Source organism: Hippichthys cyanospilos, chromosome 16 (assembly GCF_059441005.1).
Source record: "Hippichthys cyanospilos isolate Australia breed blue-spotted pipefish chromosome 16, RoL_Hcya_1.0, whole genome shotgun sequence".
Taxonomy (NCBI): domain Eukaryota; kingdom Metazoa; phylum Chordata; class Actinopteri; order Syngnathiformes; family Syngnathidae; genus Hippichthys; species Hippichthys cyanospilos.
The window spans coordinates 3,619,766-3,634,512 of record NC_142384.1 but is presented as its reverse complement, the minus strand read 5'-3'; the positions used below and the strand labels follow the sequence as shown (position 1 = coordinate 3,634,512).

Sequence of the window (14,747 nt, the reverse complement as noted above, 5' to 3'; positions counted from 1 at the left end):
TATAAATATATACTCGTGATTTTTTTGGTTCAGACCACTTGGGAATAGATTTTCCTCCATGCTGCTGCAAACTAACGAGTTTGACACCCAGGCTCTAAATTGTCCTTAATTATGTTTGTGTGACAGGCTTATTCATCTTTGTGTTGATGGCATCCGGTTAAGGGTGTACCCCGCCTACTGCCCCAAGACAGCTGGGATAGGCTCCAGCACGCCAGGGACTACCGTGATTAAAACAGCTGAATTAATGTGAAAAGCAGTTAAGTTAATGGATGGATGGATAAGTGAGTGGTTGATGGGGGGAAAAAAAACATCGCTGAATATCATACTCGGTAACTCTGCTTTTGTAAACAAGTTATTCAGTGTTCTGCAATGTTGCTTGTGGAAGCAGTGCATGTCAGCTAACAATTGGTATTAAATTTGCAATATAATTGAAATGAATCCCTTTCAAAAAACACATCATAAAGTAGGTTTAAACGTTCCAAAGAAATCATAACCATGTTTATTGTATTATACTGATGTACACTGAAATAATTGCATGTAAATATGCACCACCAAATGAAAACAGGATTATTTTGGAAGATAGTTTATTTTAAAACATTGTTTCAGTTCAAGAGTCCTCCATAATGAACAAGCGGAGCAAAGTGCATCTCCAACAGCTTAAGTGCTGCGTTATTTTTCTCAAACACATTTCCATATCATTTTGACTTTTTCCGTGATATGTGACCAAACGGCTCAATGCAGAATTGTATTGTCTTTAAACGGTGTGTTTTATCTTCAGCAAAGAAACTAGGAGGCGCACTTGCGGTGACTCAGGGATGTCAAAAAAAAGTTGGAGGATCCTTCCCTCCGGTCAGTGCGCTGACTCACATGTTGGTGCTCATTCTCGTTTGGCTGTTGGCTGGTGTCAGCTCGCCCTGACTTCCTTCTCTGGGTGGAGACTGTGGAGGGGGGAGAGTCACAAGTCAGCAATCAACTTTTGGACCAAGGGCACAACTCAGTGTTGCAGACCTTTTGCTTCTTTCACTATTTTGCTCACCAAATAATTCCATCTAGAGCGGAAGCATGAAATCAATAATTAAATGGGATTAAGGGCCAGACTCTTAAATGTCAAAATATGTCCCTGGCATTGAATGAGTTAATATATTAATTGCAAATTGTCATCAACGTTGACAAATTCTTCAGAAACAGTCATTTTGTTTGATGTTGAACAGTTTGAACAGTTCTTCAAAACTAAGCAAATGCGTGACGTAGTTGTAAATGGTACACCTCAGGGCTGGATTTTGTTTTTTTTTAATTTCTTGGTCAACATTTAAGAGTTTTATTGACATATGCATATTAACATTAGACAATGAAATTCAAATTCTGTTTACTTCCACGAGCAGACTTCCATTCCACATGATACACATAATAATAAAGTACTTTTCTCCCCTTTTATCAATACTTTCATCGGGAGGAAAAAAAAACCTCTTTTAGCGCCTAATATATTTTGCACTTTCACTCATCTTTCAAGGGCAACAATCTGTTCTGCTATGTCTATGTAAACATTGGTGCTATCCTATGAAAGACTGATTTCCATTTCTTACTTGTGATACATGTGTTGTATGTGTGAAAACACTGAAATCCAATGGTCAGAGTTATCACTACAGTTGCGCAATTGGTTTAATATTAGATAAGCACTAGTCAAGAGTGCAGCTACCCTTCATTAAAAAGCACATTTGATTTAATTATTTTCATTACTGTTTTAAAAGACGAGAATTCTCATACATCGCACTGAGAAGAGTTCAACTTGAGCAATCCAAAAGTACCACTGTGTACCACTACAGGAAACTGCAAGTCACACAAATCTAGGATCCAAGTTTATGCCAACTAAAGTCGAGAGAAATGATTTTACGACACAGGTGTCAAACTCCGGTCACTGAGGGCCGGTATTTTGCATATTATTGAACCCTCTCTGTCAAACGCACTACGATAGTTTTCAATCTCATGGAGAGCTTGCTGATGAGCTAATCATTTGAATTAGGTGTGTTGGGATGACACAACCGGAAAAGATGCAGGATGCCGGCCCTCGAGGACCACAGTTTGACGCCTGTGCTTTACGACGATGCCACGAAAAATAAAATGTTTTTCTTAAACCTTGACATGGATTTGATTGCGTAGCACAGCCGCTCTGAGGATCATGGCTTTGGCTCGTCTCTGAAACTCTTTTCCCATATGGAGCGACTTCTCAAACGTTGTGCTTCTCTGGTCCACGTCCCTCGCATACAGAATCTGTTGTGAAGACAATTTTCAGCATTTCATCGAAAAACAAATTCAATAAAAAAAGATTTGCCTCCTATCCCACCTTGCTATGAGAGTCAATACGAGCATTGATGAGCCCCTCCAGAATAAGCTGGGTGAGCTCATCTTCCAGGGCCGCCACTGTGGTGTTGAAGGCCTGAGCCATCTTTGTCATGTCTGCTGATACGTAGGGGCTGAAATACTTGAAAGAAAAAAAGCATGTGTCATGCAAATCAGAAAGTCATGGATACATATCAATCAGGGGTGGGATAGACACAATCCTACTAGACTTCGCCAGATTTTTGCAAAATTTGCAGTATAAAATTGGCAGCTTCTCCTGTTAGACATTTGTGAGAAATTATACACAAAAAAGGAAAAAAGGCATTCTTTTTCAGCTTATGCACGAGGAGAACGGCGAAGGACTGCACGGGTAGAGTTCAACTTCGCTCTGTGCTCTGAAGCAGCCTCGCTGAACCCTTTCTTTTCCCTTTCCCGCTCCAGAAAGAAAAAAAAAAAACATGTCTTTGTGTGTGTGTGATTAGTACATGTGTGGCAAAGCATTCTGTGTGTCAAGACATTCTGCAAGATATTTTGTAGATAACAAGTAAAGTGATATCTGATATCTATCTGGGGTTAAGCTTGAGCAGGCTGCTCAGGGCTGTCCTTCCCGTGGCCAAGTTCCGGACGGCAAACTTCTCATAGCAAACATTGTTTCATTGCAAGCAACGCATCCATTCTCACGGCAAAGCATTTTGTCATTGCAAGCAGTTATATTGATTGTGGCAAAACTATAATCGCTATTTTCACAATTTACGCCTATTTTTTTCTTGGTCAAAACACAGAAGACCAAACAACAAGTGCTGGGTTTGTGTCTTAAAAGTGTATTGCGAAATACTGCGATGCAGCAAAGGAGGATTGTGATACGTTTTGTGATATATTGGGTGATGTTTGTAAAACAAATCTATGGCATGTATAAACAATGACTGAAAAAAAAACTGGAAATATTTACAATAGACAAATTCTATTCATTATTTTTTAGAAGCCACACATAACTGACATCTATGAGCACACATTAAACATTCTTTTTCTAATAAAGCAGCAGTTTTATTTCAAGACTGTGTTAATATGTCCCTAGCAGTTGCGAATACTCTTTCAGATGGATTGGGCACATATACACAGGTAGCAATTTGCCACACGTGCCAGTGTATAATACTGTTGACAGTGCTCTTCAACCGAAAATAAAACACATCTGTGTTTTGTTTTCCGTCACTCGCGTTGGCGGGGGGAGACAAAAACCAAGGAGAAATCTATTCTTATAATTTATCAAACGCAGTGACACCTGGAGATACGGTCACTTCTGTACGGTTACAATTACAAAAACAACTCAGCATATAAAAGAAACAAAACGAACAAAAACAAAACAAAACCTAAATCTCAAAATAACCGTTTTAATTAAACGCAACATGAGATTCTACTGCTCATTAATATGGCTGCTCAATGAGAATGAGCAGGAGTCGGATATTGGATGACCTGAACACTGTGCGGGTCACCCGCATCCGAAAAATGTATTGCAACATTTTATTATTGTTTTTGAAGCGTTTTGAATGAATTACATGTTTTGTTTGTTAAATATAATGTGACCTTTTAGTCAACCTTTTCCCAGTATATTTTGATCAAAGTTACATCAGAAGCAGAGCACACACATTTACGTAAATCAGCCTGCTTTGTTCAAAAGTGGTAGGTAGGAACGACAACTTTGTCAGGATCAAAGTGCACACTCATTCACATCTATTCAACTCAAGTGCCTTTAAAAGTAATCCAACTGCTGCTTTTGCCAACCTATATGTAGCACTTGAGTCCCATCTGCCCCATACTTTAGCATCAATGGATCATAACTGGAATCAAAGAAATGAGCGCTGCAAATTCATTACTTTTCAAGCCTCAACACATGTTGATTTAACCCAAGAAGAGTTTGGTTTTACCTGGATAAGAGCTCTGTTTCTAATTTGGCTGTACAGTGTCCGGACATGCGGGGCCAAGTACATATCCAACAGAAGATTATCCTAAAGGTGAAAATCATAAATCAATCATCCAAAATCAACATGTAAACATCAACAATCAACAAACGAGTACAAATAGCTTGGAATGTTTGATCCGAAAATGCCAGCCCACAAATCCCACCACAGCCACCAACGTTGCCGACAAACACGCTTTCAACCAACAACAATTCTTGATGAATGGTGGTGGTAGTAGGAATTTATTAATTAACCGGGGCGCACTGAAAGCTGCATAGTTCAAAGCGTTGCGAAAAAAGGAGTGGCTCATAGTCAGGAAATTACGGTATTTCTGTATCTCTGCCTTGACAACATCAGTTTGTGCTTCCTGCGCTTACCTTCATTTCATCCAGTAGTTTGAGACAAGATGCATATTTTGATTCATAGAACTTGAAGATGATGTCACGGATTTGAGGTTCCAATTCTAGAAATAACTTAAAAGAGCTTAACACACACATACGCACACACACAAAATGTCATTACAGTGTTCCATCTGTGAAATAAATTTTCAATTCTAGTTCATCTCTTACCTGCTCGAAATGACGTTGCGTTGGAGCTCCTGTCTGTCAAATGTAGCCAGAGCACATAAACCTCCATAGATCGCTACATTACTGGGTGACAAAAGCTGAAGAGACAACCCAACCATACATTATATAATGGAAGTTGCCCTTCAAAACTCCGCCTTTCATTTTTGCGCAAGAAAGATGATATGGTTGGAATCCTACACGTAATGCATTAAGAACAAATTCTGTTGCATAAATGCTCACAAATACTGTATTGTAGTGTTGTATGTAATCTACCCCTGCCCAGGAGTTGTAATACACTACTGCCCTCATTGGTCAATGTCGCACCAGTGACCCGATTGACTGATTGTCTCGCCAGTCTTGTTCAAGCTCATGACTGTTTAGGACAGTAATTCCAGCAATTTCCAGTGAAGCTCACATGCGAGTGAAAACGTGCGGCCGCAGTACGGTGATGACGAAAGAGAACACTGGGAAGCTGTTACAAAGAGTGCAGTTGGAATTTTGAGAGGTTCCCCGTTATCATGATCGGCCAGCTACGGGATCCACGCTAGGTCGATATCCAAGGAGTGCCCGTGGCATGTACGTTTACTGTTTGGAGTCAACTTGTCTGTTTAACATGCAGGAAACCTTCACAGAGCGTCTCTCTGCAATTTAGCGCTGAGGGCGCAAAAGTTGGAAGTGCAAAGTTGTGAAGGAACAATACATTGGAAACTGAAGGTCGTATTGCGATATGCATATAGTGTTACTTCAAATTGCAATTATCTCTACTATTTCCCGGTTCTAATGTCAAGCAAGGCCATTATGGTACGGTGGTAGTGTTTACCACAATAGTTACTGTATTGGGGAATGACCTAGAAAGGCTCACTTGTTTTCTGAGTTTGGTCACGTGACGTTCACAGCAAGTGGGCAATGAATGACCTGAGATTGATCAAAATGGAGTAATTTTGATGTCTATTTCATATTCCACAAATGCAGTATTCACCACAATGCTATTTTATGACCAGTGAGGACACACAACATATTCTTGTAAAGAACATTTTTCAAATGACTTTAAAAACAAAGTCATTCCTGTTTACACAAAAGAAACATACAGTAAGTGCCAATATTTTGAAGTGCAGCTTACCAGGAAGTAAATGTTACTTGTACAGAGTCAACAAAAAAAAAACACTTAAATCCTTCCCCTTGCTCCTCTGCAATTAAAAGTGTGAATATGACACCCTGCCATTGCCAAAAAACGTTTTTCAATTTGAGGCCCCTTGCCAACGTTGCAAAGTCCTAAATTCCATTTCAAAATGAATGGGTTTGACGACAATGTGCCACACCGTGTGAAACACGTCTTAAGAGTGAGACGGACATTAAACCTCAGGTACGTACAGAAATATGAAATATGAGTAAAGAAAGTAAACAAGTAGGGTTGGATTTTAGGAGAAAGCACAGTTGAACACAACTCACCTCCGGACAGTCACAGTGATCAAAGGAAGCCTGTAGGAAACACTTGGCAGCTGGTTTGTATTTTCGAGAAGCCAATTCCGCCAGGCCTAAAATATAAGCACAGCAGAAGTATAAGCATTCGGAACAGCAGATGCATCTCCTAACAATGATCAGGCACACGAATGATATTTTCTTATAGGGAGAAGGAAACAACATACTAAATTGTTGTCTTACCTGCAGCACATTTTAATTTGGTAAGAACTGCTTGATTTTGGCTGTCTCGCTCTCCTCGTTGCTGTATAAAGTGAAAACAACGGATTTGAAATTCTTTGTTGCACCCCACCCAAATGATAATAATCGCCCCTATTCACACTGAAAGCCGGTGTTCATCCAATAATCCGCCACATGCGGAGTCAGGTATCGCATGCCCTTACTTAAAAATCGACATTTTCAGGGATATTGTGTTCTTGGGGCAATTTCACACGTGCGTGTTTAATTGAATCGTGCATTGGTTTGTTGTAACAGCTCATGAATGCAGGTATCAACAGCTTTGAGCACAATTTGAAGAAAGTGACATTCACCTCTGCAATCTCTGGTGTGGATTCTGCCTTGTTGACATAGCTTAGTACATGGGACCAGTTCTGGAGATAAACACTAACCTGTGTGAACAAAGAAACACCCACACATTGCAAGTGATTATTGAAAATCTTTTCATAGTAGCAGTGTTCTTGTTTGTTTGTGTCCTTGCGTCCCCTTGCGTTGTAAGGGTGTTGCTCAACAATTGTTTCACATGAGGCAAATGCAGCCTGCAACGGGGAGTATCCTCTCAATATGACCCATACTCTTTGGCTGCCTTAACCAATCACGTTCTCACATTCACTTTCTGTTTTTCTATTCTCTTGATGTGACTCATACTCTTTGGCTATAAGAAGTCGAATTCAAGTCCAATTGTAGATATTCAAACATGACAACATTCAGAGTTTACACTTGAAATATCGTTTTATTATAAAAGAAATATAGGTCAGAGATTTCCAACGGTGCGAAGAGGGGATCTGCTTCTCTGTATTGTTCTCTGTCGCCTGCGTGTTTTTTTATTCAGCTGGCTTGCGTGTCTGAAGCGGAAGTTGGGGCGGCACTAGAGTACAACTCCTGCCCTCATTGGTCGATGGTCACGCCGGGAGCCAAGAGGGTAATTGGCACTTCTATTAAGCCATGCGATGGGCTACTGGCACGACTATCGACCAATGTGGGCAGGAGTTGTAATCTAATCTCGCCCCAACTTCTGCTTTAGATGAAAGCCCACAGCTACAGAGTACATGTCGACCTCGCTTTTAAATTGACTCCCACTTTTTTACTTTAATTTGGGTGAATTTTACAAAAACACAATTGAGTCAACCCCTGACTTTAGTGGTTACATAGATAATGGTTGTCCAATTACAACACAAGGTGTGTGTTATTAAAATGAAGAAATTATGCAACTTTTAGATGCATTTCTTCATCATATACCGAATAATGTTAGGGTCATGGGGGTAGGGGGTGGGGCGGAAAGGAGACAAGTGGCAAGGAAGCGCGTGGACGCAAATGCTGCAACAATAAAAAGTTTCACTGCTTTATTTTTTGACACAGTTGAATCTTAATGTTTCAAAAAGCACTAAGTCATTATTACAATCTGACATGCCATATAGCTCTTCGTATTTAACACCCGAATGTCCCCTCCTATCTCCTCGTCAATTGTTCAAACATCCTTGTTACTCTTCCACAAGTAGTCATCTTCAAGCACACTTGAACACTTGCGTCAAAGTCTACCGAAAAAAAAAAAAAAGACTTGTACTTGAGAAATACGGTAAATTAGCAACTGAATATTGGTGTGTGATTTTCTTACCTTTATTACATTCAGACACATGTTAATGACATGTTTAGCACTGGTGCAGTAGTCTCTAGCTCGAGAGTAGCACTTGAGGGCATTACTGAGGTCACCACAGTCCAGATAATGATCCCCCAAGTCATCGTGTCCTCTCCTAAGAAGGATGGGCACAAAGCAAGGATTAGTCCCATGATCTAACTGCAATCTTGGGCACAAAGCAAGGATTAGTCCCATGATCTAACTGCAATCTTATAAATTAGGGTTCTAAAAATGTTGCTCTTGAAGAGCAGAGGTCCTACCCAAAACTATTTGCTTCTGCAAACCCCCTTTTTAAATAAAGGACTCATCAAGGGTTCTTTGTAAAACTTAAGAGCTCCTGTAAGAACAGTTTCATTTCATTTTTTGAAAGAATGAGTTCTTCCAAGGCCACTGAAAACATGAGGACCCTCACCCTAAAATATTTAAATCTTCAGCCATGCTTCATTCAATCAGAGAGGGTAGATGTTACAGTTGAAAGTGCACAAGTGAATTAAAAAATGAACAAAGGCAAAGCAACTGTGTGAAAGATATGAAGCTATCTATGGAATAACTATGAAATAGATTTGAGGGTGACAATCACTCACTGTGTTAAGGATTCTTTAAAAAATCGTGTTGCAAAAACAAAAATCAGCATGAAGAAGATCTGTTTAAGTACAAAGGGTTATTTTAATTTTTTTGCACATCTACAGGCAAATCTTTGGTGTTTATACCGTAAGTCATGGTCATACATTAAGGAATTTGTAAATGTGTAAGGAGGAATGTGTTTTACTATATAGTATATAAATAACTGCTTTATTAATATGAGTAAAATATACATAGAATAGCAGGTGTGTGACGAGGTAGGTTTTTCTAAAGTACTTGTTCCTGCTTTTTTGAACATGTAGTCAGTAAACTGTGATGTTTATTCATGCAGTGGTTCTCAAATGTGGGTACAGGTACCCCTGGGGGTACTTGAAGGAACTGAGGTATTGAGATTTAAAAAACAAACAAACATGCAGACATGTAAAAACCCTTTAAAAAACATTGAATTAATGAAATGTTTCAGGAAAATATAAGTTCATAAAACATATTTTATGTTCAATTGGTTATTCAATTTCATTATTTTTAAAACATAAATACTCCCCCATACTAAAATGGTTTTGATCAGACTTGTCACGTGCCACCACCTTTTTTTTCCCCACAATGATCCCGAAAGAGGACACTATTAAGTTGAATATTTTTCTGTGGCCAAATATTTATTTATAATTATTTCTTTTTGAGAACAGGTCTGACTATTTCATGCAGATTTTTTTTTTTAAGGAAAAATTGGCTATTAATAATTAAGTGAATGACTCATTTTTGTGAACAGATCTCTACTGTAATCCGAAAAGATGACGCTTTTAATATTTTTCTGTGGACAAATATTTATCATAATTTTTTGTTTTTGAGAACAGGTCTGACACTTACGTTGATAATTTTTTGTGGACAAACACTTGTTTTGTTTTTGATAACAGATTTCTTCTATGATCTAAGAGGACACTATAGGTAGATTATTTTTTTTTGCAAACCAATACCAATGAAGTTTGAAGGGTTCTAAAGTTGAATAAATCTAACTTTTTGACGTTTGACGTTTTGACGTTTGACGTTTTTATTTTTTATTTTTAACGCTTTGCACTGGGGATCTTGGCTGAAAACATATTTCACAGGGGGTAGATCACTCAAAAAATGTTGAGAACCACTGCAATAAGGATCCCTTTTTTCTTTCTTAAATTTGGGAGTGCGATGGTAGCTGGCTGCTTTGACATGCACCACCTCAGTCTATCTGCCTATGCACCTGTCTGCCAAATCAAATACATGACTACCTCCATATTTCACTCATCGTACCTGATGCTCTCTTTAATCGAGTTCCCCTTGTAATTCTTGAGATCTGTGTCCAGTTTCTCCAATTTTAGCAGAGCCTTCTTCCTGGTGGACTCTGCCCATGCTGAATCCAGAGGAGGAGGGACAACCCCACCTTCTGGAGGTACTTCTGGTGCACCCTGAACTTCCCTAAAGGCAAAAACAGAAAACATTGTTTCATGTAATGTTAATGTAATGGTGCATTAGTTATAGGGCCTAACTACTACAGAGTTTTTGTGTTTGTTTCTTTGTTTGTTTGGTTGGTTGTTTGTTTTTAAGCCAATACGAATTTTTGCCAGGAAAAAAAAAACATTAATAATTAATGGGACAAGTCATTTTAAAAAGTATTTTCACTACCACTATTCATGAAATTCAATGTAATTCCAGAAACTACAGCAGCAAAAGTAATGTTTAGAAAAATTGTTGTTGGTTCACAGAATGTATTGTGTGGTGCAATTAATGATGTTACAATGACAATAATTCTTGCCATATATGCCTGTGTTTACAAGCAGATATAAATCTGTATACATTTATGATTGATTTGTGCTGCACTATGCACTTTGTGATTTATTTATTTATTTAACAAAATGGCTTTAAGTTGTGTGTTAAGTAGATATGTACATTCAGGTCATGCATTGCTCACCTAATTATTGTACACAATTGCTGTAAATGGTTAAGAGTGCACCAAGACAAAAACGGTAAAACAAATAGGCATACAGTATATCGGTCATTTGGCTGATTATTTTTAGCAGATGTTTGAAGGCCATAATTGGCCGATTTAGTCAGTCGGGTCCCAATTTATGTGATTTTAGATGTAATAAGGAATATGATTACAGAAAAAGCTGATCTTACATTAAACAGGCTATCACTAGAAATGGGCACTGAAAACAGTAAAATTTTAATCAAGTACTACACTATAGCCTGTTTGGTACCTTCTATCAATTTAAAGCATTCTTGCAAATTCTGCCTCTTTTATAGAATGGTGGTTTATGATGCCTTGGAAAGACAGTATCATGTTCATTCACACAAATACAACAGAAACATTCACACCAGAAATAAAAAAATGCAACTGCAATGTGTTAATTAAGAGTACAATAATACCGTGTGGCATCCGTTATTTTGCGGTGGACCTCTTCATAGGTGTCGACATTAAAGGTCCTTTGGACAAAAGTTAGAGCCATCTTCAAGGCCTCCACTCTCAGCTGTGGGCAATGCTCTGCGATGAACTGTAGTCTCTCGATACGCATTAGTCCACTGTAACTGGTCGCATATTGTTCTAGGTCCTAAAAGGAACATAAGACAGTTCAAACATAAACGACATATTCAACAGTGTTACTCCAGTTAACACCCGAAGTAAATGTTTTTGCATTTACATTTCATGGATTTATGGTAATATTATGCACTGATACAGTAAGTATTCCCACCTACGGACCTGTCGAATGGAAATTCCTGAATCCCCCCCCCCCCCCACAAAACATATGCATTACATTTTTTTACGACAATATTACAGTAACGATCGATCCCTTGCAATGGAACTCCCGGTACCCGAACCCTGGAAGCCATCGAGTAGCCAATAGTAGCGCAAACGGAGGAAGTTCCCGCTCAAGTCTAGGGAATGGGGACTGTCTGCTCCTTCTTTTTCAATCTTCTATCAACCAATTAAAACGAGGGATCACTGTACAGTATACAATACTGTACAGTACTGTGTTGGGTGTTAGTTTATAAACAGTACAGTATTTGGACCATGTTTTTTTTGCATTTTACAGTACTGTGTTCATATACTATACATGTTCTGAATACTGCAGTTTTGTTTAATAAACAGGTTTTGGACAATATATTTTAGCATTTTATTGCTTGTGTTGTTACACATGTACTGTATTTTGTTAACGTATTTGCGCGTTCGCCCAGAATCTGTACCGTGGTTTCCCACATAAGGACATTCTGTTTTAAGGAAAGATTGGAAAACACAAATACGATTCCTTCCTAGAGAATACTCACTATATATATACTATTCCACCAAACAGTCATATCACACAATAACACATGATTCGTGGAAAACTGCGAAAATATAATGTTTTGAAAACATACCAGTGTAGGGTTTTCCACAATGTAGTTGGTATCAGGGGCATTCTGTTGGTCCTCCTGGGGGTCTGCATCAATCTGCATCGGTTCCACAGCCCCCTTTGAGGAATACTAAAGTTAAAAATTGTACCCACTACGCTGTTTTTGAATGACTTACTCATCTATACCGCACTTGTGTTGCACTAATATCGAATGACTATTAGGCTATATACTGCACTTAAGTGATGTGATTAAAATGAAATGAAAATGGAAAACACTAAAATTGAGTTACGAGCCAAAACAATACACAAACATGTTGTGCAGATCATCCAGACTGACAGATTTTTCTCAAATATGTATCTGTTAAAGGTAGCATTGCCTCATATATTGGTACATTGAACTTGCACAAACAATTCCTACAAATTGTGCACTATGCTAGTATAGTGCAAACAACAAACAGTTTAGCAGTAAAATTGATCAGATGCTAATCTGTAAATGATGCCATTTATTCGGAGTACATTTGACAAAGTGTTAAGATCCTACCAACAGAAAGTTTTCATCGCTGACTATGGTTTCTACAAGATGTACATAATTTAAAAAGACCCACCGGATACAACATGTATAACGCACGTTTATTTAAAACATCCGTACTTGTGTAAGAGTCGGATATTTGAACTGTTTGCCGTTATTCAAATCGAAAACAATATATTATCCGTCAATGTTTGTTCGCAATCCGAGGCCTTGTCATGCTAACTGTTTGAAACTTGACGCAAAAGCAGTTTGTTTGAAATGAGAGGATAGTCTTATTTGCGTTTTATTTGGGGATTTTTGTATGGTTAAATAAAGAGACGTGAGCACTTGGGGCAACAGCTAGATCACCAGTTCGTAACACTTCAAGGAGAGGACTAAAGCCACATTTGCATTCGTTTTTAACCTAAATGCGTACACTTGCGCAATTCAACTACATTGTTGCCATATATGGTAGGGTCAGTGTTTGAAATTTTCAGTGTGTAGATCAAATTCAGTATCTTTAGCTTAGCATTGCTAACTAGCTACGTAGCTAGCTAATGTGTTCCTCTATTGGTTTCGTGGACAACGCCAGTTAGCCGATTCCATATATGTATATCAAAACAGCCACACACTTACCTGAAAGTTAAAAACCTGCACAGGCAAAGGCATATTTAGCTTGTATGCCTTTTCTGATGCTATTAACGATACGACTATGGTCGCAGAATATCCACCAACGATGCAGTAAGTGGTGGGTCGCTTTTCAGATCCAGATAGAATATTGTGATGAGCTCACTACGGGTCGCGAGAAGGCGTAGCTTCATCTACAGCAGTGCGAGGTTAATGTGACACCATTTTTAATACAATAAAAAACCCAGCTCTTGCTCCATTGTGGAAAGCAAGAGTAACCGGCTCACAATTGTTTGTTTTGTATTTTTAGCATTGTTTTTGTTGTTTAAAAATATCAAACAAACCAAGCATTGAAACGATTAATCGTTGACAGAAGTTATGATGTGTGAGCTCTTTTAGCTATCCATTACACAGAAACAAAAAACATCCACACACCCAATCACACTGAAGGACAATTAAGTGTGTAATTAAAAAAAAAAAAAAAAGAATGACATGTAGAAAACAATTTGATGAGCAATAAATGTTAAACAAATTTCCCCCACAACAGAGCACTGATATCACAGGCTTTATGGAATGATAGAACAGTTGCCGAATTTTTCAATAACAGCATTTGAATCATCTTGAGCATAACATCTAATGCAGCGGTGTCCAAACCCGGTACGAGGGCCGCTCTCTTGCGTGTTTGCGTGCCTTCTCGGTGGCTGCTCCCAGACTTTGGAATAAACTCCCTCTTAATTTGCGCACTTTACCGGACATGGGACTCTTCAGATCTAGCCTGAAAACCCATTTATTCAGGACGGCTTTCAATATCCAGAAGTGTGGTGACTCTCTATTTTAAATCTTTTATTCTGTGTTTTTTATTGCATATTCTGTGTCTTACATTGAATGTGTTCTGTATGTTCTATTGAGAAGCACTTTGGTCCACCTCTAGGTGGTTGTAAAGCGCTATATAAATAAAGCACATTTACATTTTGGATATTTCAGTCCTCCAAAGCAGTGGTCTCCAACCCCCAATACGGGTCCGCGGACCAACTGGTACCGGGCCTCGTGGGCTGCACCCGAAATAATGTTTTGGATATGATTTAGTTTAACAGTTCATACGTTTGTGCGTTGTACGTTGTGTCAGGAGCCATTCTTATTTGTCAGGGAGTGTGTGATACTCACTAAAGTGTCATCACATTCGTGTGATTGTTTTATTTGGTTTCAGTATTTTGAAAGTGTGTCTATTTTATTTATTCTTCTTTAAGACCCGGTCTCAGTTATTTTCTTTCGTATCGCCAACAGCAATACATCTTTTGTACACCAGGTGGCAGTAACTCTGTTTACCTGTCTAATCCTTACCGTGTGTGAGAGGCCCTATACGCACGCGCAAGCGGTCTCCTTTAATAGCCGGAGATTGGGCAAAACCATCTAACTTCTAACAGTTCTAACATATATATATATATATATATATATATATATATATATATATATATATATATA

The 14,747-nt window shown here is 38.5% G+C and overlaps 1 protein-coding gene across 1 annotated transcript; it reads right to left on the bottom strand.

Annotated features, from left to right (window-relative positions):
• Window positions 1-541: 541 nt before the first annotated feature.
• Window positions 542-13,416, bottom strand: gps1 (G protein pathway suppressor 1). Its single transcript, XM_088437834.1, has 14 exons — window positions 13,275-13,416; window positions 12,156-12,248; window positions 11,169-11,350; window positions 10,053-10,217; window positions 8,169-8,304; window positions 6,868-6,945; window positions 6,521-6,581; window positions 6,308-6,393; window positions 4,862-4,956; window positions 4,670-4,775; window positions 4,260-4,340; window positions 2,342-2,479; window positions 2,134-2,268; window positions 542-938 (listed from the first exon to the last, which is right to left on the bottom strand). The coding sequence occupies exons 1-14, from the start codon at window positions 13,305-13,307 to the stop codon at window positions 864-866; spliced, it is 1,464 nt and encodes a 487-aa protein (XP_088293960.1). The 5' UTR covers window positions 13,308-13,416; the 3' UTR covers window positions 542-863.
• Between the last annotated feature and the right edge of the window lie 1,331 nt (window positions 13,417-14,747).

Excerpts from the sequence above, each read along its gene's own strand:
- gps1 (XM_088437834.1), bottom strand. The coding sequence starts at position 13,307 with ATGCCTTTGCCTGTGCAGGTTTTTAACTTTCAG. Across the intron at positions 4,341-4,669 it reads AACTACTGGATGAAATGAAG|GATAATCTTCTGTTGGATAT; the intron begins GTAAGCGCAGGA and ends TTTCACCTTTAG. Across the intron at positions 2,269-2,341 it reads GTATTGACTCTCATAGCAAG|ATTCTGTATGCGAGGGACGT; the intron begins GTGGGATAGGAG and ends TCTTCACAACAG.